The 18808-nt window shown below is 34.7% G+C and overlaps 1 protein-coding gene and 1 pseudogene across 2 annotated transcripts; one reads left to right on the top strand and one right to left on the bottom strand.

Annotated features, from left to right (window-relative positions):
- The window catches only part of LOC135200966 (casein kinase I-like), a 123366-nt pseudogene that overhangs the window by 63198 nt on the left and 41360 nt on the right, over positions 1–18808 (bottom strand).
- On the top strand, positions 5591–17549 carry LOC135200964 (casein kinase I). 2 transcript variants are annotated; one of them, XM_064229742.1, is made up of 6 exons: positions 5591–5666; positions 9241–9428; positions 10879–11056; positions 11314–11467; positions 12423–12689; positions 14820–17549. In XM_064229742.1, the coding sequence occupies exons 2-5, from the start codon at positions 9278–9280 to the stop codon at positions 12657–12659; spliced, it is 720 nt and encodes a 239-aa protein (XP_064085812.1). In that variant the 5' UTR covers positions 5591–5666; positions 9241–9277; the 3' UTR covers positions 12660–12689; positions 14820–17549. The 2 variants fall into 2 exon arrangements, with proteins under 2 accessions (XP_064085812.1, XP_064085811.1); XM_064229741.1 differs by lacking the exon at positions 5591–5666 and having other exon boundaries at positions 12423–12673.

Genomic DNA, 18808 nt, shown 5'->3' with positions numbered 1-18808 from the left:
ATGTTGTTTACCTGTCTATTCCATATAGTAGCTGTCTCTTACCCTCCACCGAAGGGTGCCAATCAGCTATGTATATATCTGACAGGTAAGTTGATTGTATGAAAATGATATTGTTATGTTACAATAAAGTTTCATACATACTTACCTGGCAGATATATACAATTAAAAGCCCACCCAGCCTCCCCGCAGGAGACAGGTGGAAGAGAGAAATATGATAGAAAAACGGGGATGGTTCCTAGTCCTCCGCCCGAGGGCAGGTCGGTAGATCACCTGACCTACCTGTAGCGAGTGGCGCGAAATTTGAATTTCTGTCGGGGACGACGGAGTCTTAGCTATGTATATATCTGCCAGGTAAGTATGTATGAAACTTTATTGTAACATAACAATATCATTTTGGATGAAAACTTCTGGATAATTTTGGAAGTCACTTTAGTAGCATTACGTATCATCCATGCAATATTCCCTTCTCCCCTTCATTTGCAGAATTGTTAACTATTTTCTTGTCTGTAGATCCGATGTTACCCACTTAATTTCTCCCAAAGGAACAATTGTATAATTTATTTTTTCTTTCTTGAATGTAACAGGGAGTCACCAGCTGGCACTTGGAAAATAAACTATTGTTAAGACCTCAGGTTTGTTAGCTATGAAAAATACAAACGATTTGCCATATCTTACTTGATGAACACCTCTTTCACTTCATCCATCTTTGCAGAAATATGATAAGATGATATAGCACCCAAATATCAACCCCAGTTATCTTTGAAAGTTTTCCCATATATTTTTCAATTCTCTCAGTACTCTCCAATCACCATCACATTGCAGATCCAATTTACTTTTCATAGGTTTTCACTTGTCACTCTGTCCTGGCCCTTGCTATCCCTGCCGCCCACATGGCATGAATCGTAAACACTATTGTGGGGTTAAACCTGATAATCATTGTAGGTTAGCCGTATGCCTGACCATTAGCTTGTCACTGGGAAGTTTCCAAACAATAACAATGCTAGATGCAGGGGCTAAAAGGAGGCTCATCAAATTGCCAGCACTACTTAACAGGAAGAGCCTAGCCTTGAAATAAGAGACAAACCATAAATAAGTTTAGTCCAGGTTTGATATTCAAGTCTCAAAACAGGTGATTTTACTCAACAGCCAGAAAATGCATAAATTCCATGAGGTTCCACAAGTCTGATGTAAATCGTGTGGCGCATAAGAGATGATGTAAAACCTTAGACGAGGTAGAGTATATTAGGAAAAGCCCTAACCATGGTCTTTGAGTCCAAATGGTTCCAAATAAATAAGATTTTACAACCATTAATTGGAAGGAAATTGAAGCTGAAGTTAAAAGAAGATGGGAATAAGATTTTAAGTCATAGTCTGTAGATATATATGAAGGAGTGGCCTTTTAAAGATTTTCATCTTTATAGTTATTAAGTTATTGGAATAATCTAATAATTATATAGTTTAAGTGCTATGTACTCCACTGATCTGTTGTGTAGTGCATCATTAAGCAGTTTTCCCATTCTGTTCTCTTACTTCATTCAAGAGACCACCATATATTCTTTAGAAGTTAGAATTTCAAGTCTGGCGCCCTTGTGTGCTTGTTCCATGTGAATAGAGTTCATCCTCTGAATAACAATAAGACTTAAAAAATGTTTTAAGATCTTAGCCTTCATTGCTTTTGAGAGTCATCACTTGTTCATCAGCAGCACCATGAAAGTTTGGTGTCGGGTTTCCCTTTTAGGGATTAGATGTAAAATGAGTTCTCTCTCGTTCTTTCGTGTCCCGTGCTCATTCTGTTTGAACTTCTTACAGGGCTAGGTCTTCGTAACCTATTTTTTCCTCTCAAAATATTTCAAAGACAACCCAATCTTGGCTTAGATGAAGAACATGTGAAAATGTTATGAATCAGAAGCAACAGATGCAATGTACAGTCATTATGAATTATCAGAACATAGGCTTATAGCATTCAAAACCTTGCAGACTAATTACTGAATACATAAACTGTTAAACAAATTCAGATGTGCTGGTGGGCAGATTGTTCCTCATTGGTATCCTTCTCGGCAGGAAAAGACTTCCTTCTCCATGTATTTTAACATTTTCATTTTTTAACTTGCTTTCATCATTAGCAACTTTAGAATTGCTATATACAAGGTAAGCAGTTGTAAAATATTCTTGTAGAGAATTGGCTTCAATCACAGAATGTTTTTAAGGATAGTGTCAGAACCTTTGCTTATATCAAGTGTTTCCCAACCTGGGTGCCAGTGGTGCTGGAAGCAGTACATACATGGCAGTAAATTTCACTTTCTTTTATCCTAGTAATAATATATTAGTTAGGGGGTGCTGGACTCGCTTGACCCGACTTCTAGGGGTGCTAGGGTTAGAAAAGGTTGGGAAACACTGACTTATATGAATCATGAAAGTGAAATACAGGAATTCATCTCAACCTAACCTCACACAAGATCATTTCTCTCCCTTAGCATTGCTTAAAGACTGAAGTCACATTTCATTTGATCCCAAGCCTGGTACATACTATCTAGAAGATTCAGTAGCCACAGTTTTTGTGGAGGAGATGCATGTAACAGTGGAATGAATTATTTTCAGATAGATAAAATTGTTTCCTACATATACGTAGCATGTAAATGATAACGCAGGTACAGTCTCCATCATCAGCATGATTTACACCTAAGGCTGCCATTATTGTAAAAGTCGGAAAGCACCCGGGTACTTTAGCATAAGCATTTATAAACTATTAATTGGTTTAAGCAGCTTTGCCATCCCAAAAATAATGCCCAAGAACTTATGGAACTTCTTGAAAACAACAGCAGCAACAGACTTAGAAGATGATGCAAGCTCTCATGTTTTTATTGGTAAATATGCTACTTATTACTCTTTGCATCCTATATTTACCATGGAAGAAATGCCGAAGTAACCGTCATTTAATTATTTCTGATACAATATTGAAGTTTCACTGCATACAGTACTCTAACTTGACTTTAGTACGTCATCGTCACCCAATTCAGTCTTCAAGGTTGCCTGCGTTTATTCCATATCTTATCAGCTGCATAGTATTCTCCCAAAACAAATTAAGCCCGACATATCTTATGTAATCATTCATTACTGATACTTGATAATATGCTGTTGTATATAGTTATTATTAATGAATTTGTGCACAATACAGTTCAGTTACTTAGATTTAGGATTATGCACAACAGGTTTGAAAGTCCAGGATCACCTGAGGTCCTTTACAGTTAATTTTTATGATATGTATATGTGGTAGTATATATATTTATAATATTTCTATAAGATATCAAAGCATTGTAAAAAATTTTAATTTTAACTCTTCAACAGTACTGAGGTTAATTTTGTTTTTTTAGTGTTTGTTAATGCGACAATATTGACATTTATTTCTTATAGAATTGTTTGATTGTTCTATTACCATCTCTTCCATTTATAATACATTGTGAAATTGAGTATTTGGTTCATGATAATTTTCTACTCTCAATCAACAATTATGTAAAAAGGACCTAGTCCTTATTAATTTTAAAAATAACATGATGATAAACTGCTCATTACAGCTAGTTTCAGTACATTACTTTCAAGTAAATATTGGTCCGTATAATTTTCTTTTGAACAGTATTTTGTCCTTTTTCTTATTTTTTCTGGTGTGATACTACAGCACATATACTTCGGGACACACGAAAAGCAAGGTTTGGGTGTTAGGGAAGCCCACCATTTTTGAAACCATAGAAGTACGTAGCTGTTTGTGAATGGGCAACAAGGCTCAGGGCAAGTCATTGATCAAATATGTACGTGCTAAGAATGGAAATGAATTAATGACAGTGATTCTTTGCAAAATAAATTTTATATGTTGGCATAAGATTTTATTCATTAAACCATAGCTATAATCATGTCTGTCCCCGTGGACTGAGGCTGGTCCACCCTTTGTAGTAGTATTTGGGTTTGCTTACTATAAGAAGGAAGTTAATGGGAAAAAACTGAATTTATAGGATCAAAAGGAAACTTTACACATTTGTATAAAGATATTTAAATTTTTTTATGCACCAGCACCATTTGTACTCTCATATTAAGGGAGGAAAAGGTAACTGTAAAATATTTTTTGTTAAAACAATTCCATCTAATAAATGGAACCCATAAAAACACCAAAAGGGTAGAAATTATAGTGTTATGTTTTCAAGACAACTGTCTTCCTTAACTGACAGTTGCGGAAGGTATTGTAGGTTTTGCTGAACCTTCCACCTGCACAAAGAGGCTGCCAACTCAGTGGTGATACTTTGGCGGGGTGAGGATCTTATTGAGGATAGGAGGAATGTTATAGACTGTTATGTCAGTTTGAATTCCACACTGTAATCTAGGAAGCAGTATGCTTTTGCAATGGCATTTAATTTGCTTTTGGGAAGCCATTTCAAAGGATGTTTCATCTTCATTATGGGTTGGTTGCTTGTCTCAAGTTTTTTACCTCAAGAATCCTATATCAGCACTGTTGTTGAGAACATGGAATTTTTCCGGGTATGAAATTTGATTGGTCATGAGTACTGCATATAGAAAGACTGTAGATGGGTAGAATGTACATTTGACTTTAGTCTTGACATTCGCCCAGTTTTAAATTGTGGTCCTTGTTCCCAAGAGAGTATGTAGTAAGAGCATGAAGTACACTCAGATTTTGTAGTCGTAAACTTCCATAACTATATACGTATTGCTTGATACTGGAACACATCTATGATTGGAAAACTGAGGTATGAAGTAATACTTCTCTGTGTTGTGTGGGAGAAAATCAGAGTTTTTTTTTTTTTATTATTTACTACATGAAGACCAGTACTATACTATAAACTATAAATAATCAAATATGTACTATTGTGAGATCTTATTCCAAAAACCCTACCTTCGACTAGTATATTGAGAGTTCATTTGTTGAAGTGAACCACAAATCCCATAGTTGCGGGAATACCTTAGTTATTGGGGGCTAGATAATGAGATAATGAGGTAGTGGTTTCAATACTGAACTGTAATACAGGCAGTCCCCGGGTTACGTTGGGGGGACTGTTCCAGACAGGGTGCTCTAAGCCGAAAATCACATTAACCAGAATCATCATAATTATAATGGGAATAAGTAGCACTTAACAGCAGTTACAGTGCCATAAGTCCGGGTTACAGTGCCGTAAATCTGGGTTACAGCACCGTAAATCCACTTACAGCACTGAAAAATTGTGGTTAACAGTGCCATGAAGCAAACGCCGTAAGTCCAGAATGACGTAACCCGAACCTGACGTAACTCGGGGACTGCCTGTAATTACAGCCCCTCAGTGTTGAATGTTTTTCTTAATGCATACACTACGTATCACACTACAGTATACATGACATATAAAACAGGGTTGCTGTACTATTTTAATGAAAATATACTACACAATTGAAATATGGAAGTTTATTTTTTGTATCATTGTGGTCATATGGTTGATGTTTATCTAACTTCTTGAACTTGCTTCCAACCTATAAAGTAGTAGGGGTTTTATTTATTCATATATGTATATTTTCTTTTTGCAGGAGGTCGCAATCAAATTGGAAGCCATGAAAGCTAGGCATCCACAACTTCTGTATGAGAGTAAAGTTTTACAAGATTCTCCAAGGTAAGGAGTTGGTATTCCCCACATAAGGTCACAGTAACGGGATATTCCGTTCATTGCTACTGCTGCTAATATACCGTAATCTGTATGGTCATAGGTCTAGTTTGTATTTGAGAGTTCAAGAAGGTTGATGATGCTACAGTGATTGTTTTTGGATGGTTGGAATGTGAGGTTTTTCACTCGTGATTGTGCAACATAGGTTCAATGTAACTTTTGATTTTCAAAAATTAACAGCACTATAAAAAAGTGGTGGGTGTATTATGTTTGTGATAAGCATATTACAGTACAGTCTCTCTCTCTCTCTCTCTCTCTCTCTCTCTCTTCTCTCTCTCTCTCTCTTCTCTCTCTCTCTCTCTCTCTCTCTCTCTCTCAAGTAATGATTATATTTGCCATGAACTTGTCTAGCAAGCTTCCATAGAGAAGCAGTGAACTGAACATGTAAAACAGTAAGTAGTAACAAATATATAGTTAAAAAGTTATGATTAGTAAAAAAAATAAAACAATAAACAATTAACTTTTTTCAACAAACGGTAACATTTCTACAGTTTTAGGGTATAAGGAAAACTTTTTACTTTATAAACAGAACTTCGCAGTTCAATACAAGATAGTAGTGTAACAACAAAATCGTAACCAACTAGTAATAAGTTACATTTCACTTTATTTTTATAGCTTGATTTTGACAACTTTTCACAAAAGCTCTGTAAACCAGAGAAAAGTTTAGGAAATAATGCCCATTTGTTGAATTCTAAGAGCTCAGTAATATGATTGAAAGCCGTATATAACTAATCAAAATCATAAACAACAAAAAGGACTGTGGTTAATGAAAAAAAAAAAAAAAAAAATCGGCTGTAGTAACAAAAGAACATTTAAGAGAAAGTACTAAGGAACCTGGATACTTTACAGTTGGCACTGTATGACCTATTCAACAAGTGCTTCGTTCACTCAAATGGGCATTGTTTTGAGAGTAAAAATAAAAATACTGGCACTTATTTCCGGCATGTGATGCGTATCCATTTAGCTCCAGTATATGACTCCCCACACCATACTGGTCTCTAATCTCATTAAGGCAACAGCTTTTGACTACCGGGTCACTGCAACCAGAAACTAATGTTTAGTCTCATGCTCTCTTATGTCTTGAACCTACCTTTTGTCACTTACTCATACTACTCTCAAACAATATACAGGAGAATGTACTGAATACAAAGAATCAGCTATTTACATTGGTTTGAGGAAAAGTTTTTTAAAATTCTGTATACTATACTTTTTTTCCATCTGTCCATCCGTCTGTGGTGTTTTCGCATGGTAAAGACTGCGTCCCGGGCTTTAAATAGTTACACTATGTGTAAGTTTTAGGTAAATAAAAGGATATCTGGGGGTACATTTTCAACTGCAAAGTGTTTTAATAATTTACTGTATGCAAATTACACGGTTAATATTCGAAATAAGATATTATTTAAAGCCCCGGATGCAGCGTTATCATGCGCAAACACCACAGGCAGATGGGAAGATGGAAAAAAAACAGTGTATAGTAGTTGTGCTTTCCTAATTACACCCAGAAGTCTTTTGTATTTCATATTATGATCCTCATTTCAATAATAATTCACCGTTTACTTCAGTGGTTTTCTCCATGAGGTTAAAAAGAAATGAAATGTTTAGATAATTTCATATTCAGTATTATGACATCTATTATGGACACAACCGAAGCCAGGTATTGATTCCGCTGCAGCGATATTGATTTAGTAATTTAGACCAGTATGGATCTAATTAGTCAGTACCCTCCAATGATGTGTGGGAGAACAATGTATCATGCTCAGGGAAGAGGTTCTTCCATGTTCACGTTTGAACATTTTCAATGGGAGTATGAGGTTAGTGAAAATGGATTTTTAACTGCATAGAAATGTAGGTTGTCAGTGTTTGGAAATAAAGAGAGGCTTGTTACCTTGAAGCTAAATATTTGTAAGCAATAGCCAGGTTTGTAATTCTTAAAGCAGAGCTTTTTGGATTAAAAAAAAAAAAAAAAAAAAAAACAACTTGAACATTGAGTAGTATGCTTTCCATTTAAGAGTACGACATACCTAACTCGTAAAAATGCTTCATGGGAGTGTGTGGCTGTCAATCTGTTGGGCAGTTTCACTGTTATATTGGAAAGGGTTACAATGATGTCTTATGATTAGTGAGAAATTTTAATAGATCAAAGGAAACTGCAGAAATTTTTTTTTTTTTATTAAAACCATTTAAATACTGCCTGCAAGCACCCACTTAAAATCACTTCATTCAGCATTGTGTTCATCCCTTTGAAGCTGTTGCTTTTGTTAAAATATTGCATCACTGATGTTTCATCTTAACTTTATTCTTTTATCTGAACATTTCCTTATAAAGCATTATCAAAATTAATTACTACTACTATAAATTATTTGAAGTATTTAAAATTTACTTTTGTAGATTTCATGTGACTGTTACATGCTCTTGCAAACAGTGGTCGTACATGGGTTCAGTTGTGCTGGGAATTTAACCCTTAGGGGGAAAGAGACGATTTTTTATTGGCAAAATCTTGTTTATAAAAAATAGAAATCTCTATAAACTGGTCATACAGAATAGAGATTAAAAGGTAATCTTGAAAGTTGAGGGAAGAAAAACAGGCACAATAAATATAGCAACTATTTGCATTGTTAACAGAAATTTGCCAAGGAGAATGCAGTTCTCACATAATTGGTCACTGAAAGCAAATTTAATGTAGTGCAGGGGAAGTTGGAAGTGGCTATCAAGTGCCCACTTCAACCATATGACTATTGCATCATTTTGATGTATCAAATATCTCTCTCTCTCTCTCTCTCTCTCTCTCTCTCTCTCTCTCTCTCTCTCTCTCTCTCTCTAATACTATCATGGTTTTTAAGGAAACACACACGTTTTTCCTCTCATCTTGGTCTATGAACAGATTGGTATATGTATATGTTTGCAGAAGAGTGAAATAGTACTTTGGTAGAGAGGATTTAGGGATTTGAATCTGAGACAGATGTGAAAGTGAGTTGAAGTGAAATGTTGATGATACCGTATTAGAATATGAAAGTCATGTAGGAGGCAGTAGAATTTTGCTTTGAGGATGGGAGCGGTGAGTAGTCAGATATATGTAATTAGTATGCTTCTGCAAGAGCTTTAAATTGTAAGCATATTTTGTATAATAGAAATTATTATTGATATATAAGAAAGTACCCTACACATTTCAACCTTAGCTTGTATGCAAAGTTTAAAGACCAGGAAATATCAGATCAAAACTGCCCTGTCATTTGAAAAAAAGAATTACGTACCTGAACAGGTATTATGGTAATTTTTTTAAAGATTTGGTTGGGGAGATTTGTCATGGATAGAGTTTGTCATCGTGAATTCAAGTCAAGTTCAGGTATTGAAGCCAAAGTCCTTTGCATGACTGATGGCAAGTTGGTGTTCAATAGAAATGTTGAAACTAGTGATCTTGTTAAAGAAAGTCCTCTATTCTAGGATTAAAAATAACTTGACTCAAGAGAAAATTTTGAAATTTCTCATTACATAAACTCTAATGCATTGTAAATTGTAGTTTTTGTAATATAATGTTTTACTTTTTTTCCAGATGGTTTGGGCAAGAACAACAGTATAACATATTAGTTATGGACTTATTGGGACCATCTTTGGAAGATCTCTTCAATTTTTGTAGTCGTCGGTTCACCATGAAGACTGTATTAATGTTAGCAGACCAGATGATTGGCCGTATAGAATTTATTCATAACAAGAACTTCATTCATAGAGATATTAAGCCAGGTAGGTTGTACTATTACCCTTTGCAGACATTAGGAATTAGTATTTACAGAGTATAATTTACTGTTTCTTGAGTGGCTGCTTTAGAAAAGAAAACTACATTTTTGTCACCCTGCCTTTTCTCAAGGTTTTAGGCATCCGGGCTTTGTCCTGGACCACATTAAGTGTGATCTTCATTAGCTTCTTTCTCATACCATCCAAGTTGGTGTCATATAATAGATTAGACCTTGCTATTACCCTTTCATCAGGAAGGGCTATTTTAACTTTGGTCTCTAGTATTTACTTTCTGTCACCAAGCCTTTCACCCATATTAAATACCACCAGGTGTCACAGTCTCACTTGGCCTTTATGTGATAAATTTGAGGTTGACTGAGATTTAGGACAATTACTTTAGTTCCTGCTTCCATAAGGAGGTTATACATCAGTTTAGATTTGTATACTGCTAAGTAAATTATAGGTTGGACTTGGAGCTGTAATAATGTTTCATCATATTCAAGGGAAAGTGAATACTCTTGATAATAAATCCATGGTCATATCCCGTCCCGCTATCCCGGCAATCATCATATAAATGTGCTAGAGGGGACCTAAAGAATGATTCTTAGCCAAATGTGGAACTACTGAACCCCAGGAATTTATTCTTGTTAAAGAAGTCATATGTTTCTAAAATGTTTTATAGTAAATGGGACTTGACATAAAAATTGTCTGGCCTGGTAAATATGAAAAAATATTATAAAGAGGATTCTGTTTCATATTTGAAGCTAAAGACACATAATTTTACATTAGGGTGGAGTAATTAAGTGTTGACAAATATTATAATCCACCTACTGTACTACTGTATCTTATTTCAAGGCCTGCAGTCATGTTGCTATCAAAGATATAAACTGAAGTCCAAGATCAAATAACCTTTGGAACATCAGCTTGTGTATACTACTCTCAAAATTAAAAGTTTTTGAGAGATGACCCAAAAGGGACATCGTGAAAATGAAGGAGAAATTGGTTAGTGATCTTATATCCATAGTAGAGTTCTAGCATTCTTCTTATCCTCTTCTAGCCATAGAAACAAATAAAGGCACATTAAGAATTCATCTCTTGAAGAAGGTAGGCTGTTTTGTACAAAATTATGCTTTTCATGTGTGTTTGTCAAATTATATAATAGGATATACTGAAACTGTTTACCAGACACTTGAAGGACGGTGCAACACCATTTTCATAAAGTAAACCAGATTCTAACAAGCATACTTGAATGCCCTTTTTGCAGTCGAGTTGTCAAGAGTTTGAGGCCAGTGCGGAAGATTTGGATAATCAGGATTCATGAACTGTTGATTATACCTTGTCACAAGTTTGTCAGTAGGGGACAGGTGAAGTTTTATAAGGGTATGATATGGACTTCTGTGACATCTTCCATATTTATGATTATGTACAGTGTTGGCAATTATGAAAAATCTTTTTTCAGATAATTTCCTTATGGGTATTGGTCGCCATTGCAACAAGCTGTTCCTCATTGATTTTGGTTTGGCGAAGAAGTACAGGGATAACCGATCAAGAGCGCACATACCGTATCGAGAAGATAAAAACCTCACTGGTACTGCTCGTTATGCATCTATCAATGCACATCTGGGTATAGAGCAAAGGTAAAATATGGTCTTCACTGTTAAAATGTGTAGAGAAGATTGGCCCTGATGTTTTGTGGTAACATTTAGCAATGATAGGTTGTTGAAGCCCTTGGATAATACAATACTTAGAATTTCAAGTTCATATCGCTCTCCATATTATTAGTAGTAGAGTGTTTTCTGGTTCTTGGAAATCTTATTAGAATTTTTTCAATGCTCCTGCCCCCATTTTTTTTTTTAATTTGCAATTACAAGTTTCGACTTTTGTATATTTACAGTCGGCGAGATGACATGGAGTCACTTGGCTATGTATTGATGTACTTCAATCGAGGATCCTTGCCCTGGCAAGGTCTTAAGGCTGCCACTAAAAAACAGAAGTATGAGAAAATTAGTGAAAAGAAAATGTCCACTCCTGTTGAGTCTCTCTGCAAGGTAAGTAAGAGTTTGTCAGTAGGTATTTGAAATAGGAAATTTTCTGTTTGAATTTCTTAACAGTAAGAATCAGATATTGGACTTTGCAAGTTAATGAACCCAAACAGCTGAATTCTCTAGTACCAAAAGTACGTATTTTGATAAAAAAAATTCAGTTCAAAAATTATTTAGTATAATATTCCATTATGTTAGAAAATATGGTTACGAATTAACATGTAAATTTATTATGATAGCAATTTAACCATAGTAAACTAAATATTGTAACTTAGTCTTAATATTATATAAATATAGATTAGTTTTAACAAGACCAAAGAGTCACATTTCTAGAATTTCAAGCATCGGCCAAAAGCTTTTGTTCGTAGATGAGAGGTACGAGTTGTGACAAGGTATACGTAAAGAAGGTAGACAGCTTCGTCGGAAGTAACCAATTTAAATTTAAAAGGAGGAAAGCAGTGCATCAGGAGCCTAAGGAGAGGTATACTGATACTGGTAAAGAACCTGTAGTACCATCTACAGTATGCCATGCCCATGTTAACATCTTGCAGGCTTTTTTTTTTTTTTTTTTTTTTTTTTTTTTTTTTCTTTGGAGAAGTAGCAGCCTTTGGTGGTTTGGGGTGTTCAATAACTGAAAATGTCCTTTATCAGATTTCTGTATTAGGGTAGGTGAAGCTTTTGCTAATATCAGATGTCATTAATTAACACTTTTAAAGTAATTAGTAAGTACCTACTGTAAAGCAAAGGTAAAAGGTACTTGTCCTTTTATAAACCTTGCACATTCCAAATTAATGTGGGTGAACACTCATTCCTGGATTAAGAAATGATACACAAGCTGACCACAGAAATTGAGTGTACACTTACTAGTAGATTAGGTGGTTTTACTTGTGATCTTTAGTGTGAAAGTAACCATTACTGCTTTGAATTTCTTTTGAAATATTTGAACCATATTTTTCTGTAGGGCTTCCCTGCTGAGTTTGCTATGTATCTCAACTATTGCCGAGGATTACGATTTGATGAGGCTCCAGACTACATGTACCTGCGTCAGTTGTTCCGCATATTGTTCCGCACACTCCATCACCAGTACGACTACACTTTTGACTGGACGATGCTGAAGCAAAAGGCAGCGTCCACTGCGGCAGCAGCTGGAACCACTCCCCAACCTGCAGCGACCCAAGGGACACAGAAACAACTCTGAGGGCTTGGATGAAGGTGATTGGAAGAGAAGGTTTGTTTTCAGTATATTTCTGTACTTTAAGTGTGTGAATTTTTCTCTTTCAGAGTTAGTTTCCTACCCTTTCCCTGTGACGGATATTCTTTTTTCTTCTTTTTTTCTGCATTTACTTGGGTTCATTCCTTGAATGATACACCTTTTTTACATTTAAAGGCATTTTAAACACAATTTGCATCATTAGACTTTATTTCAGTGCTTGTAATACTCGCTAGAGTGCATAGATACCAACAGATTAAACTGGAATGAACTCATAGCTGTTATTGTATTGTGCATTAGTTGAGAAGTTTCAAGAGTTACTTTTTCACATTAATCATAATTTACTAGGATAGAAAGCCAGCGCCACTTATGTGGCATAAATATCATAGCAATAATATATTATTAGGAAGGAAATTGATGGTTTTATGAATTACTCTGGTTAAAAATTTATGGATTTTGATTACTTAAAGATAAAATACAGTGGAACGTCAGTTTTCGTATGAATCCTTTTTTATACTTTTTCTGATGGAATTTTCGGATTTCGTACACTAGGAAACGCTCCTTCCAGGGCCCACCACATGACTAGACCTCATACATTGCCCAAACAAAAAGCATCCTGTGTTTTCTCATGACCCATTCTGCTTGTGTTCATTGTTTTTGCCCTTTTTGTGCTTTTTTTATTTGAGTGCGACTACTAAATTAAGCCATCATGGGGACAAAGAAAGTCTTTAAGTAGTAGCTCTCATGTAAAAAAAAAGGGTAAGAAACACTAGAATTTAAGAAAGACCTTGTAGCAAAGTGTTAGCGGGTGTTGCATGCCAATCTCTGTGAGAAAATGCCTACATCAAACTCTGTTGGTGAATTTAAGGCCAGCAGAGGCTGGTTTGATAAATTCAGAAAGCGAACAGGCATACATGATGTGCATACTTCGTTGAATAAGGACATGTTTGCAAAGTAGAGTTATGTAAAAAAATTTGTGGAGAATTATCATCCCAACAAGATGTTGTAAGCCGTATCTCCAACATCTTTAATGACAGTGCCATGTTTAACTTTAGGCAAATTTTAAAGAAATGCCAGAAACAAATGTCTCTGGAGTGTGTTGTTGTGTGACAGGGGTCCAGTGACTCAAGCTGGTCCTAGTGTCAGTAAAAATCGAAGAAGGGAAGTAACCTCAGATTGTGCCAGTAAAAAACAAAAAGAGGTAACCCCAGTTAGGTCCTTGATACCTGAAATCCTTCTGGAGGGAAATACCTCTCCGTCTTCCGTACACTAATGTGTCTTCCATAAAGGTGATGTTGTTAAGTGATCATTTATTCATTCCATCAGTTATTTATGTACATTTACTTTCCATTGTTTTCGTATGTAAAACTGTTTATTCCCTATAAAATGTATTTTTGTTATTTTTGGGAATTATTGTTTCGGATTTTGTACGTTTTGGACTTGTGGGACTTTCTGGAACAGATTACGTATGAAAACCGAGGTTCCACTGTATAAAAATAATTGACGACTATTTGCTTTAAAATGAGTGATTTACGTTTACAAATGAGTTTGTACTTTTCCTCCAAAAATTTCAAAAGATTAATGTATCTTAGAGCTAATTTTAATATTGAAGAAATTTTTATAGTTACATTTTTCTTGAGAGCACGAAATTCTTTTCCCTCTTAAAACTGATACTTATACCTATCTTCCAAATATTTCAGCTGTACAAGTATAGAAGTTAAGTGCCTAGATTAACTTGTTAATTAATTTAATGATGTGGATTTTCATTATCAGTATTTTCATTTTATTTAATACTTAAAGGATAAATATAACTGACCTTTTCTCTTTATCCACCAACTACATGTTGAAATGGTTTATTGGAGTAAAATGCATTTTCATTTTGGTAAAATATATTTTCTGTAGATTTTTTAATTTTTTGTATTGCATTTCTTATAAACTCTGCATGCCATATGAAATATTTGGATTGATTAGAATTTAGGCAGAGGGTAACCTTTTTTGTACATCTACATGAAACTTTTGTGAGACCAATTTTTTGTCTTTATTTACATGAAGCTATTTCACATTTCCTATAACAGCAGAAGGCAATATACTTCTCATTGTTTGTACTTCTCATTGTTTGTTAAAAACTATATCCTTTCTCCTGAACAGCTTGGAGCTAGCTAGTGGTAATCCCCATTCTTTAAATCATAAAAGGACAAAGAAATGGAGGACTTGAACCGTATCCGCTTGTCCAAAGGATTTGGCAACAGTGATAAAAAGGAATTAAGGAAGAAAAATTTCTCTGTCATTTCCCAGTCAAAAATTCTTGCAAATCGTTAATGCAGCTCACCCTGGCAAGATGACTTTGCGGAGAGCACTGCTTAGTCTCAATTTTTATTTTTTCTTGAACTGGATAAATTTTTTTCATTGCAAGTTTTTGTGATTATATGTGGTGTTTGGTGAATAAAAAACTATTGCATAGTGAACGAAAGGTGGTTTTAATATTTTTTATTACTTTAGAGTATAAAGTGAAAGCTGAAAACTTTAACACTGGCACAAGGGTAAATAAAAAAAAAAAACCTCGAGAAAGAACAAAATCTATTGTCTTTATTTCTGAAGGAGAATGAAATCAAAGGTTTTGGCTGATTTTGTTTTTTGGTTATTTTAGTTTCAAAATAACATAATAGAAAAAAGAAAAAATTAATCTTAAAATCCACTCTTTAAAAACCAAAAAAAAAAAACAAAAAAATTAGTAATGCTTCATCTTATTGTGTACAGAACCTTAGTGATATTTATTAGAAAATCTATACAGTTTATTTCAGTGAAAGGGAAATTTGCTATTTTGTTTTGCTGAAGTTCTACGCAGTCTGTCCTGAGTTGATGCTGTAGCAACTGGTAATACTGAGGAATATGATTTTGGTGTTAATATTAATTGAAAATTGTAAGACTTACTTGTAATTATGTATCATACAGTCAGTTATTTTGCAAAGAGGAGTGTTCCTTAGTCTTTTGTCATTTTAATTTTTGTGATTGGTTTCTTTTTGTGCAAGATTCAGTGTTTAACCTACATAACCCAAGCAAATTCTTGTATAATCTTTGCTATATTGTTAAGCTGTGTGTAATGGAGTATACTTGTTGATAATGTGTATGGCAGGTGTGTTTTAACAATTTAATTCTTTCCCCATGTATAGTCAAAGCAGTAATAAATAATTAGTGAAATGTTGGGAATACAATCCCAAGTCATTAGTAAAATGTTGGGAGTACAATCCCAATTAAAAAAAGAAATAGCAAATTTTATGGATGTTACTTTTCCTGTCTTTCTTTTCTGTCATCGACCAATTTTAAGTCTTCTCAACACATATACAAACCGCTGTATTCTTTTCCTGACTTGTACGTTTTTTCACGAGATATCTTGACTTAGATATCCCCATGACATTATTGTTGTCCTTATCAGTTTGTCTTGTATGAGGAAGTCAAAATTCTTCTTCAGCGGTGTGAGATAGTGAATGCCTATTATTGTTTAGGAGTCACTTCTGTCTTCTTCCTGCGTGATGTTGACAGGAGCAAATGTTAAAAACAATGCAAACTCTTGAATTCTTTAAGGGCATTTCTTTTTTTGTCTTAGTCCATTTAGTAGAGTATAACAACAGATTATCGATCCTTAAAGGAAGTGAAAGTTAGGATTGTTTTTGACGAGCTTTATTAGTGGATGGCACCGTGGCATGGAGGAACATGCTCCAATGATGTGCATCTCATTGTTCTTTTATGTCAAATGTCTACTCAAGATTGGCCTGCCCGCCTTGCCTTGGTGACGGAAGTGAAGCTAAAAGTATATCACTTTTTCTATTATGAGTATTTTATTTAGAATTGCTGTCCTGCATTCAGAAAGGGTGAAGTCTTTAATCATCTCATTGTGTCCCCAGTGAAAGTAAATTGAAGGGTCTCTTCATAGGTCTTCAGACCCAGTGAACTGGGGAGATGAAAAAAAGAAGAAAATAATGTAGTTTATTGTGCAGTGGTCTCCCAGTCACTGTGCAGTATTTTATTTTTTTGCGTCCCTAGATGTGTGAAAGAAAGCCTTAATACTTGAATATTCTTTCTCAAGACTGACCTTCTAGGGAAATGCTTAAGGCAGTGACATAACATTTTTACAAATGTTAATACTGTGTCATTGCACAATGTTTTGAAAAAGTAGGTGATTAATACTTAAGTGATTTATGGTTATTTTGGAAAAAGTAGGTGATTAATACTTAAGTGATTTATGGTTATTTTGCTATCACATGTGAAATGTGTATATATAAATATAATATATATATATACATAATGGCATGGGTGTGTGTATGAATGATGATGAGATATGGACACTAACCCATACCTTGTTGAATTGGTATGAATGTGAGGTATTATTTCATTTTTGTAGTAATGATATAGGTATCTTTATATATCTGTTTGTGAATAGGTTTGAAAGTTATATTTGAGAGGTATTGTAATAGGTAAGTCCATCATTAATCCCATTTTTATTTGTCGCATGTATATGTGTGTGTGAATGTGTGGGAGCGCAATATCATCCTGGCCGTTTGAATGTCTGCTGTACATTGTTATGAGAGATATAAAAATTTCGAATTATAAATGAATGAGTTTTTTACTTTCTCTTTTTAAGCTCAAAATGACGATTTCATTTTTGTTTTCTTTGCACATGTGATACTGTAATATCCGTTGGTCATGCACCATATTGACCCTGACATTGAAAATAAATAAATAATAATAATAATGAAGACCCAGACTTAGTTGAAAGAAGGTGTAACTTACTTTTTTTTAACTGTGATTCATCATTCATGCTAATTTTCAGTCACGTGAAACTGTAGTATAGAACTGTAGTCTAATAAACAGTGAAAACTATTCTGTAATTCTTTATCATTGCAGTCTTTGCAACCCTGAATGTTTTTTTTTTTTTTTGTGCCCTTAAGGTTTCTACAGACTATTGTAAATGATGCTTCAGTGGTAATATTCTGTGGCCTTATAGAGGACTGCTGCTTATATTATTGTTGCCATTAACCAAGTATAGAGTGAAGATGTATACAGTTTTAATGATTTTGTTTTTGGATATGATTACCACCACCTTAAGTATGCTAGATTCATACTTATGATAATTAGGTATTTGAACCAGGCCACTGACCCTTGCTTATGTAATTATTTCTGTTGTATGTGGGGGTTATCAAAGAATAACTTGCCAAATTTTATTATTACTTGTATACCTGCTTTAGCAGATGTAAATAAAACTGCTTTCACTTTTTACCCCAACCATTTTTCATAAGTCAAGGATACATTTTGACAGTAAGGGACTGAAATTTTTTAACTGCTCTTGGAACAGAATGGCAGTCTTAAGGGTAAAGGCAAACTTCTTACCTTTCGAAGTTAATGTAATAGATGGTATGTACAAGACTTCAGATATGTTCTTAGAACTCTCAGAGCTTGGCAAGATTGATGATTTATGAGGAGCTACAATAAAAACATTGGGTAAATATGTAAACATACAAGAGGATCGAATACAGATTGAATACAAAATACTTTGAAAATTCATGTAACTCCCTTGGCGTCGGTGACCCTGGTAGTTGTGACGCCAGATAACTTGCAATCAATCAATCACGTAACTCCCTCTTCCTATCATGACTACATGAATACGAGTACAGAAAGTTAAAAATCTTAAAGCCTGAATTGTCATTGGAACATTCTTTTCTGTATTGAAAATATCTCAACATTTTTAAGTGTTAGGCCCCATCCTCACGGTTGAGCATTGCTCGACGAACTTTGCTCAATGTGATGTCAGAAGCGCAGATACGGTAGGAAAAAGTGACTTTCCCTGCTTCTGACGTCACATTGAACAGAGTTCATCAAGCTTTGCTTGACTGTGTGGATGGGGCTTTAAACTCTTGACCCCTAGCCATAATTACGAGTGAGCAAGTGAGAGGCATGGAACACACATAAGCCCCAAGAGAGAGGAGTATTAGTAATTGGGTTTTATGGGAGCACAGTGAACAATGTGCCAATACTATGAAAAAACTGGGAAAGATTCGGAGAGGTAACCTAATGGACTGTTTCTACCCATAGATTTGTAAGTGCTCTCTCAATATTCAATCATAAGTTGGTGTCCCTTTTGG

This window comes from Macrobrachium nipponense, chromosome 27, assembly GCF_015104395.2.
Source record: "Macrobrachium nipponense isolate FS-2020 chromosome 27, ASM1510439v2, whole genome shotgun sequence".
Lineage (NCBI taxonomy): Eukaryota > Metazoa > Arthropoda > Malacostraca > Decapoda > Palaemonidae > Macrobrachium > Macrobrachium nipponense.
Note: the sequence above shows the minus strand (reverse complement) of the source record. Positions and strands in the feature narration are given on the sequence as shown.